A 10,432-nucleotide genomic window follows, 5' to 3' on the forward strand; every position below is an offset into this window, starting at 1 on the left:
TATATATATATATATATATATATATATATATATATATATATATATATAAAACCAAATACATAGAGAAAAAATACTGGAAGGAAATGAGCCAGCATGTTAATGATTATTATATCTATGAGGTGGGATTATGTATGATTGCTTGTTTTTTATAATTTCTGTATTTCCCATGTTTTCTATAATGAGTATATGTTACTCTAATTAGAAAAATTGTTTAAGGGGCATGTGTGTGGCTTAGTTGCTTAACCATCCAGCTCTTGGTTTCAGCTCAGGTCATGATCTCTCATTTCATGATTTTTGAGCCCCACTTTGGGTTCTGCACTGTCAATGCAGAATCCCCTGCTTGGGATTCTCTCTCTCTCTCTCTCTCTCTCTCTCTGCCCCTCCCCTGCTTGTGTTCTCTGTCTCTCAAAACAATAAACATTTTTTAAAAAAGAAAAGAAAATTAATTATTTAACACAAATTATAGTCTAGAAAATTAAAACTCTTCAAGAATCCAAAGATACCCGGTGTTTCATCTTAAGGAAATATGTGTAGAAATGATATCCTTGCTCAGTTTTCAGGAAATATCTGGAAGCCTTCATTGTCACCCAGAACAACACGTTTTTTCTCATTCCCTAGGACTCTGGAAAGGAAACAGTACTTTTTTTTTCTTTTCTTTTTTTTTTTTTTCCCTTTTTTTACATTTAGCCTGAAATTGCACATGTTTGGTTGTCCCAGAGTAAGTACCGTATTATTTTTCATTTTTGGTTCTGGGCTTGATTCTTTCTTTTCTTCTTTTTCCCCATCCCCATTTTAGTAGCTTCACATACAGATACTTTTAGTTTGTGATTTTGAAATCTAAACAGTTGTTATTCCTAAGATTAGGGTTTATATAATATGAATGATGCCTGAACTGATTCCCAGAAATTACTTTTTCTCCCCTTCATTTTCCCTTTCAGTTGGGGTGAAGTAACACCCGATTTAAGATGTTACCTAATAAAGCTAAATCTAATTTGAATCCTAGTTATGACAGTTGTTACCTTTCAGCTTTGAATGTGAAATTTAACTTCTCTAGATTCTAACAGCCTCTTTTGTAAAAATGAAATAATAACAGTTGTTATCAGGATCTTAGGAGACAACTATGTGTAAAGTACCTTTCACAGCTCCTTGCACGTAGTCTTTAATTTTTGATAATTATCATTGTTACATTTTTATCTCTTCCTCCTAGGACTGCTTTTCTTAGACTGTTTAAGAGTATTGCATTTGTTAGTGTTGTATAAATACTTTTTTCCCCTCATTTTTCCCAATAGGTAAAAAAGGAAATAGAGATGAAAGGTGTGTGGAGCATGCCATCAAAATACAGTGAAAAAGGAGTTTATGACATTCAGTACAGTTTCATTAAAGAAGCTGAACACCACTGCTTGTTACATAGCCCTATTCCTGTGAACTGCCCTATAAGATTGCTCCACGGCATGAAAGATGACATCGTACCTTGGCATACATCCATACAGGTTGCCGACCGAGTAGTCAGCAAAGATGTAGATGTCATCCTCCGAAAAAACAGCGATCACAGAATGAAGGAAAAATCGGACATTCAACTTCTTGTTTACACTATTGATGACTTAATTGATAAGCTTTCAACTGTAGTTAACTAGAATCACATTTTTAGTTGGTATGAACTAACGGATCCAGAAAATTGGAAGAAGGATGAAAGACCCTGATACTTGGGTTTTTTCCTCTTACATCTCTGTTTTGTAAATATCACATGAGTATTTATTTAACATTGTATGATATAAGTGATACAAATTGTGATGAAAGTATAAGCTGCCGTCTGGAAAATTTTCTTCCTTCGATCCTTGATTCTTTTAATTGAAGTAGAGTTGACACAGTGTTATAATAGTTTCAGGGATACACCATAGTGGTTAGACAACTCTATATGTTATGCTATGCTCACCGCAGATGTAGCTGCCACCTGTCACCATGCAGCACTGTTAGAGTGCCACCGACTGTTCCCTCTGCTGTGCCTTTCATCCCGTGACCCACTCATTCTGTACCTGGAAACCTGTGTCTCCCAGTCCCCTTCACCTATTTTTGCCCATCCCCCTACCCTCTTCCTTCTGACAACCACCAGTTTGTTCTCTGCATTTATGGGTCTGTTTCTGCTTTGTTGTTTGTTTTGCTTTTTAGGTTCCACATGTAAGTGAAGTAATACTGTGTTGTCTTTCTCTTGTCTGATTTCACGTAACCTAGTACCCTCTAGGTCTGTCCATGTTGCGTGTTGATTTTTTTTATTACTAAAAGATTTCCTACTTTTTTATTTGAGGTAATTTGTTTGCTAAATGCTTATGTTAAGCAGCACAGTTCTTAATTGTGTTCTCTTCTACTTAGAATTGTTAATAAAGCTTGAATTGTTTTGTCCTTTGTCGATCATATATGGAAATTTGTAAAATTGCTTCTGATTTTAAAATGCTATTCACAAAATACAGGACAATGTTTATTGAAGTAAATCTGAAATGATTGGAAAAAATTAGGTATGATAAAGTTCAAAATGTCAGAATATGACTATTAAATTCTACATGTTATATTTGAGTTTAAAATTACGGTTATCCTTTTTTTTGAAGCTTATGTATTTTGAGAGCGTGCACGTATGTAAGTGGGGGAAGGGCAGAGAGAGAGGGAGAGAGAGAATCCCAAGCAGGCTCGACACTATCAGCACAGAGTACAACTCGGCTTGATCTCGCAAACCGTGAGATCATGACCTGAGCCAAAATCAAGAGTTAGATGCTTCACCGACTGAGCCACCCAGGTGCACCAAGGTTCTCCTTTTTCAAAGGCTCAAAACTTCACAATGATACAAAGGAAGTCTATCACTTCTAAATTTTGACTTTATCTGTCATTTAAATGGGATTTGATCTTAGTAATGGAGTATTTGCATATTCTGAAGAGGCAGTTAATCCTTATATATTCTTGCCTACTTGCAGAAACATTTCCTTTTCTAATAAAATGTGCCTTAAGTACAAATGGCCAAGTGATTGGCATCTAAGGGCTTTCTGAAGTGCAGAGACAGTAAGAAAATATGAAATGTAATTTATAAGGGTGTTTTCAAGAACTAAAATGGACTTGTGCAGTAATGAGCCTTAATATTACTGAGTTGGTGTCTTAGCTTTTAAGTTTGGCTGGATTTCCTTTAGCCTTAGGTTATGTCTGTCAAAGTGAAACTTACTAGGTTGATAACGTGACCCACAAAGAGAAAATTGTTGGGATGAAATTCCTGAGGCTAAGAATTAGCCTCAGAGACGCCTGCTTACAAGGTGAGCCCTTGACCAGCATCTGAGAACTTGGCTTTTAGGAAGTTTCCGCCATTCCCAGAACTGGTAAACATGGCTCACTACACCTAAACTGTCGACATTGTATGAACAGTATGGTTTGTGCTGAAGTCCTTTCCTTTTGGGAGTCTGGAATTGTGGTAGGTGCCAGGCAGATACTGCCTAAGGGACCAGCTCCCAATACCTGGGCACCGAATGTCGCGAACTACCCAGTGGACAGCACTGCGTGTGCTGTCACAACTCGTGACCGAGGGAACGTCAGCCCATCTGGCAGGACCACTGGGAGAGAATTCTTGGAAGCTTGTGCCTCATTTCCCCAGACTTCACCCCATGTGCCTTTTTCCTTTACAGATTTTGCTTTGTATCCGAAGCATAGCTGTGAGGAGAATTATGTGCTGGGTCCTGTGAATCCTAACAAATCATCAAACCTGTGGTGGCCTTCAGGACCCCTGACACAGACACTAAACAGGTTAATGTCCTCGAGGACTACAATCTAGGAGTTACCTTTCATACTGAACAGAAATCATTTACCAATCAAATGCACGTGAATCCTGCATGTGCCACGGTGCCTGGTGCTAGAGTGAGTTGACAGCAGGCCATTCCGGGGTGGCCATTCCGGGGCTTGTTCCGCCCAGATACTGCCTAGGCACAAGGATTCAAAAGACAAGAGAAAAGGGCCCTGCGCATGAGAGTTTTCTGAGGTTACACATCGTAATGTAATAAGCATGCTTAGAGATTTGCAGCACACCTGTAGAGGCAATATGCATAACGGTTAGGGACAGACTATACAGTGTGGGTTTAAATCCTGGCTCACCATTTACAAACACTGAAAGAGCAATTTACTTAACCTGGAAGTTTCCTCAGCTGCAAAACGACATAAAGTTAGATAATAAAAGCATAAGGATTAAATAATTACTGTACATTTAGGACAATGACACATACACATAGGAGTCACTGCCTCTTCACATTTATTGTGCACTGAACACAGGCCGGTGAGAAACTGGTGGACGTAATTCATGCGGGTTAGAAAGGAAAAGAGGCAAGGAAGTGGGCGGGGCTTCCACAACATCTCACTCGCCTGTTAGTTGTGTGCTATCCTTTCAAACCTTCAAAGGTTAGAAAAGGGGAGGAGGAGGACCCTTCACTATCTGAAAAGAGGAAAAGCCAATTTTGAAATTTAACCTAGCTTTGCAGAAGGTAACATCACAAATTCCAAATGATTTTGTATCTAGTACATCATTAATTAATTAGTGGGTTTTTTTCCCCCAAAGTGCGCTCTTTTTTTCTCCAAAACCACTCTGTGCCATGTATCCAGGGACACAGAAAATGCTTGAACAACCAGCAGCCCCTCAGTCCCTTGTCCCCTGGAACTCCTGCATTATGCTAAAAGTGACATGACCCTTCTTAACAATGTCAGCATGTGCAGTAGAAAGAGATAAGGCAAACGCCATCGGTAAGGAAGGCTAAGTGAGGTCACAGAATACGTTTGCTTTTGCTGCATCTGTTAAGCTTAGAGACCTCTCCAGACCAAATCTAAACAGTATGCTGTTCCCTGAACAGCCAATAGAAAGTTCTGTGTGGAAGAGAGGAGGAAATTGGGCATGGCTGAGCTTTAGAAAACATGGAGATGGCAAGGAGAACACGACTCTGCCACCGAACTATTCAGTGCCCAAAGGGAATATGCAAATGTTCATTAAATTTGAAACTTTAAAAAAAAACAAAACCCAAATAACTAAGGAACTCTTATTTTCTGAAGGAAAGAAGATGGGAGGAATTTAGATACACCTTTTAAAGATCCCTTTTAAATACACATTTAAAAGTAATCTTTAATTTAGAAACATAATCATGTAGTATGGTTGGTTTGATTTAAAAAAATGTATGGGGCATCTGGGTGGCTCAGTTAGGTGACTGACTACAGCTTGGGTCATGATCTCACAGTTCGTGAGTTCCAGCCCCGCGTTGGGTTCTGTGCTGATAGCTTAGAGCCTGGAGCCTGCTTCGGATTCTGGGTCTCCCTCTCTCTCTGTCCCTCCCCTGCTCGTTCTCTGTCTCTCAAAAATAAATAAACATTAAAAAAAATTTTTTTAATGTGGCACTTTGGTACATCTAGAGAATATACCTAGGAAGAGGCAGGCAGTTTTTCTTTTTTTAACCAAATGTGTCTTTTGAGGAAATTATCCTTCCAGACATGTGGGGTCTCCCTTTTCTTGGGCTTTCAGGGGTTTGCTAACAAAATTTCTTCTACTAAAAAAATTAAAAGTAACAATACTAATAAAATAAAAGGCTCAAATCAAATGTCAGTTCCCCAGTGAAAGCCTTTCCCAACTTATATCCACCTCAGTTTCTAAGAAGTTAGTTCATTCTGTGCATTCTATTCTCACCTTTTTTTGTTTTACGTTCATTTATTTATTTTGAGAGACGCAGAGAGAGAACATGAGCAGGGGAGGGACAGAGAGAGAGGGAGAGAGAGAGAATCCCAATCTTGACGTGAGACTTGAACTCCCTACGCAGGGCTCAAACTCCTGAACCGTGAGATCATGACCTGAGCTGAAATCCAGAGTCAGACGCTTAACCTGAACAGGCGCCCCTCTTCTCACCTTTCTGATAGAACGTAACTGTTTTGAGATTCTCACATATATGCCAGCCTCCCTCTCTCACAGGACGACTGAGGTCAGGAGCTCTGTGCTGACATTGCCTACCCCCAGGCGGCTCTGACTCTGCTGTGTCCCCTCATTTGCTGGCTCCTCCTCACCCACTGCTTCAGCGTGAGCATTCCCATGAGTTCTAACCCTGGCCCTCTTCTCCTGCTACTTAGCTTAAGCACCCCTGCTCCTGGTTTTAACCCCACTCGTATGCAGTGATTCAAGTCCATTCCTCCACTCCAGACTTTTGTCTTGAGCCCCAGACCCATAAAACCAACTATCTAATGAGCTAGGATGGATGGTAGCCTCCAGATGCAGTTAGGATGAACCTTGTCATCCTCCCCCTATATGGACCTCCCCACATGCAAGTCCCCTTACAATAACGGCACCACATCACCCGTTATACAGGTCAAATTTGTGAGTCATACTGACCACCCCCTTTTCCTTCATCCAAATCAATCAGATGATTCTCGTTCTCAGTGAAAAAATTCAAACTGTTTTGCATAAGTCCAGTGGCAGGCAAGGCTGGTAAATATTTAACAACTAGCTTTCCAGGCAAAGAAAACAAAACAAGAACACGCTGATTTACAAATTTGCCAACATCCATGCCATAAATGCTCCCGTTACGGCCGGTTTGAAGCTACCACTGTGATGTCACTGAATCCACCGAAGCTGGGAAGCGTGGCCAGTTGCAAACCATTACATAGTATATACACCATATAGAGACAATAAACCTAATAATATTCTCAAAAAAACACAGGCAATAGTAATACGTAGCAAAATAAAATAAAAGCGATCTGTTCTGAGTATTCAATATTTGTAAATTACTTAAGTATAAACTTACATAATTCAATTGCTTATAATGGCTGAGTGACAAGTGGCTCTCAACATTCCTGAAAATGTAACCATGGGCACTTGCAAGCAGACAACTTTATGGTCTAGAGCTTGTCTGACATCCAAGCCTTACTTTTCTTCCTGTGCGTCTCTTCTCTTTAATCCTATGCTTTGTTGACATTAGAACATTTGCGCCTGCCTAAATAAGCTGCCTTTGCCAGCCATGTTCCTGACGCTCACAACCCCTCTTGCTGCAACCCATCCACCTGACAACACCTCTCCCCCTTCACCTGGCAAACACCCATTCATCTTTTGAGGCTTAAAGTCATCTCCTTTATAAACCCTTTTCCCAATCCCCTACCCCCTTCCTCTGAGCACCTTGTGCACGTTGTTAGCATGACACCTGGCTCGCATTTATTGTTCACCAGTTTAACTTTGCTACTAGACCATGTTGCCATGTCTCATGCATTTTTTTGGTACTCAGATACATAGGCCCCTTAAAAAAGTTGTTGAAAAAAATTAACTATAATACTAGCAGACACTCAGTAAATGTCGAGTTGATCCTGTATCTCCCAGGGACCAAGCATTGTTTTCTCAGACAACTTCCTGTGGATTGCTGGACACTTCTTACCTACTCCTTGTTGTGGCTCCCGCTCTTGGCCACTGTATCCTCTTCAGAACCATGAGCTCAATCATTCACTGAAAGTGTCGCAGTTACTTTGTTACAGTGGAAGGGAATGGGTACAAAAGATCTGCGAAAGAAAGAAGAGAGAAAGAAAGAAGAGAAGGATAGAAGAGAAAGAGAAAGAAAGAAAGAAAGAAGAAAGAAAGAAGAAAGAAAGAAAGAAAGAGAAGAGAAAGAAAGAAAGAAGAGAAAAAAGGATAGAAGAGAAAGAAAGAAAAGAGAAAAGAAAGAAAGAAAGAAGAAAGAAGAGAAAAAAGAAAAAGGAAGGTAAATGTACATGTACATCTTTCAGAATTGTTTTTAGCTTTATATAACAAGCCAGCCTCTTCCTTAGAGCAATTCCAGCCACAGAGAAAGTAACATGTCTTTTGTTTGGACCTCATTGACCTTACTGCTGCCACCCAAGATGCAACCCAGTAACTTCCAATATTCTGCTGACAATTTCCCTGCTCTAAGCTCTTCCCCTAAGCCCCAAGGCTCCAGAGACAGTTCTGCCGTCTTTAGAGCTTCTTCAACCGATGATTCCATTCAGCATTAGTCAGTCCTTTCTGTGCCTTTTTCTAAATCCACTGCTCTCCTCAAAGCTGATTCTCTCCCAGACCTTTATGTTTCAAAATTCTCTCTCCAGGCCTTCAGCTACTGACCACAAAGTCTTTTTCTCAGGCATACTGCCCACATGTCTACAAAGTGATTACATTTTCACTAGTCCAGGCCCCAGTGGGTAGGAGATTCCTCTCCATACCTGTATTATTTGAGATGTCATTCCCTGCCTAGCTTTCAACCAATTTTGCGCAGGGACAAAGATTACCTTCCTGTGCACCAGAATTGCTTTATCTAATGTGCCCAAGTCAACTGGTTCCAGGGGCAAGAATTCGATTTGATTCTTCTCCAGCACAATACTTGGCATAGTTAAGCGCTCAAATCATATTTGCTGCATGAACCAAAAGAACAGATGTTTGAGTGTTTTTCTCATGAAAAGGACCCAGACAGGGGCGCCTGGGTGGCGCAGTCGGTTAAGCGTCCGGCTTCAGCCAGGTCATGATCTCGCGGTCCGTGACTTCGAGCCCCGCGTCAGGCTCTGGGCTGATAGCTCGGAGCCTGGAGCCTGTTTCCGATTCTGTGTCTCCCTCTCTCTCTGCCCCTCCCCCATTCATGCTCTGTCTCTCTCTGTCCCAAAAATAAATAAAAACGTTGAAAAAAAAAAAAAAGAAAAGGACCCAGAGACTCCCACAACACCAATGAGACTTTACCCCCAAGTCACTTACAGTCTAGGAAGACAGATTGCCAAGTTCTTGAGCAGTTATAAAAATTTCAGGCCAACTTAGATCTAAGTTGATTACTCCTCCGGTCTTGTTTGACCCATCAGTTACCACAGTGGGGCCTGACAGGTCCTTGACTAAAACACACAGATGAAATGGTTACACGCTACCAAAACCTTTCACTCCACGAGCTCTTAGTACATTGACAGTGAGCTTTGTTTCTTTGTAGAACATGCTCTTAGTATCTTTCTATTAAAAATAGCACTTAAAAGGTTCATTCTTTGGATAAGTCAAACTGAGGCACAACAGTTACGGCCAGGATGGAAGTTTCCAGCTGAAATCTGGCTGGCAGCTGAACAAGTTAATGGATGCAGCTCTCAGCCCCTCCCCTCTTGTCCAGCCAGACAACTGTTACCCCAGGGCAGAGGGAAAGTGGTCTGGCAACTCCTGACAGATGGACAGCTGACAGAATGGACCCTCCTCTAGGCCCCAGGCCTTGTGCAGCTGTGCTCCCGCCTTGTATACAATCGGCTGTCTCCCCCAGAGGAGGGGAAAGAATTGTGCAGCCAGAAAGAAGCTCTCAGCGGGAGGGAGGTGGGCGGGATTGACTGACATACGAGAGGGCTGGCTTTTTGGAGGGCTCTTAGCAACGGCCCCGGTTTGACCCTCCTCAGCTAGAAGAAAATCGAATCAGTGTACCATTCTTCCAGGCGCCATGCAGCATCAGCAACCGAACGTCAAGGCGGCCTTCCTTCCTTCCTGTTAATTACCTGCTCTCTCCCATTTCAGGATCCCCGTCTCTGCAAAGTGCTTCTGGAGAGGGGACGCCACGACCACCACCCAGCCCCCTTGCTGCCTGGGGTTTCAGCCTTGATTGTGAGTCCTTGTACATCACCTCATCTCATTCCATCGATAGGCGGGACCGAGAGGGGCGTTCCAGCCCCCCTGGACCAGCAGGGGCTTTATTCTAGAGTCACTGGCGCGTGGCTGCGCTTTCCCGTCGCGTTGGTAGGTGAAACCCCAGTGGCTTCATTGGCTCCTTGATTTAAACCACGCCCGGCTTTCTGCCCGCTTTGCTGCTGCTGGGCCAGGCCGCCCAGCCACGTCCCAGCCCCCGTTCGCAGGGAGCCGGGCCGCTGCTGCTATTGTGTGGATGCCGCGCGTGTCCTCTCTTCTCTTCCAGAGATGGCTAACAGGGGCCCGAGCTATGGCTTAAGCCGAGAGGTGCAGGAGAAGATCGAGCAGAAGTACGATGCGGACCTGGAGAACAAGCTGGTGGACTGGATCATCCTGCAGTGCGCCGAGGACATAGAGCACCCGCCCCCCGGCAGGGCCCATTTTCAGAAATGGTTAATGGACGGGACGGTAAGGCCGGCGGCGATCTTGGTGGCCAGGGCAGTGGGTTGGGAACCCCTCCTGGACTTTCTCTTCTAACAGGAGGCTGCAGGTGGAGCTGCGGCTGCCAAACTCTGTGTCTCGCGGGGTGGGAATGGAAATGCCCTTATTTCTTCGGGGTGGAAGGTCTGCGCTCCCCCGCACAATTCCCTTCCTAGCTTAAGGACTCTCCACCCACCTGAGACATGGCAGCTTCCCTGGGAGTTGTTGCCAAATTAAAAGCCCTTTTTGCTTTCTCCAGTGGGAATAATCAGATAAGGATTTCCCTTAGATTTCTCCAGACTTTTGGTCCATCAGCGCGTTGCGGGGGGG

General features: G+C 43.0%; 2 protein-coding genes across 2 annotated transcripts in view; both read left to right on the top strand.

Moving 5' to 3' along the window:
* ABHD10 (abhydrolase domain containing 10, depalmitoylase) overlaps positions 1-2,576 on the top strand; it is a 16,150-nt gene extending 13,574 nt beyond the window's left edge. The window contains exon 5 of the mRNA XM_040484479.1: positions 1,290-2,576. Within this exon, the coding sequence (XP_040340413.1) occupies positions 1,290-1,634 (345 nt within the window). The 3' untranslated portion in view covers positions 1,635-2,576. The remainder of the gene's footprint in view (positions 1-1,289) is intronic.
* Positions 2,577-9,753: 7,177 nt separating this feature from the next.
* TAGLN3 (transgelin 3) overlaps positions 9,754-10,432 on the top strand; it is a 13,622-nt gene continuing 12,943 nt past the window's right edge. Inside the window, exon 1 of the mRNA XM_040484480.1 lies at positions 9,754-10,090. Within this exon, the coding sequence (XP_040340414.1) occupies positions 9,911-10,090 (180 nt within the window). The 5' untranslated portion in view covers positions 9,754-9,910. The remainder of the gene's footprint in view (positions 10,091-10,432) is intronic.

Source organism: Herpailurus yagouaroundi, unplaced genomic scaffold (assembly GCF_014898765.1).
Source record: "Herpailurus yagouaroundi ecotype Mexico unplaced genomic scaffold, PumYag 162, whole genome shotgun sequence".
Taxonomy (NCBI): Eukaryota; Metazoa; Chordata; class Mammalia; order Carnivora; family Felidae; genus Herpailurus; species Herpailurus yagouaroundi.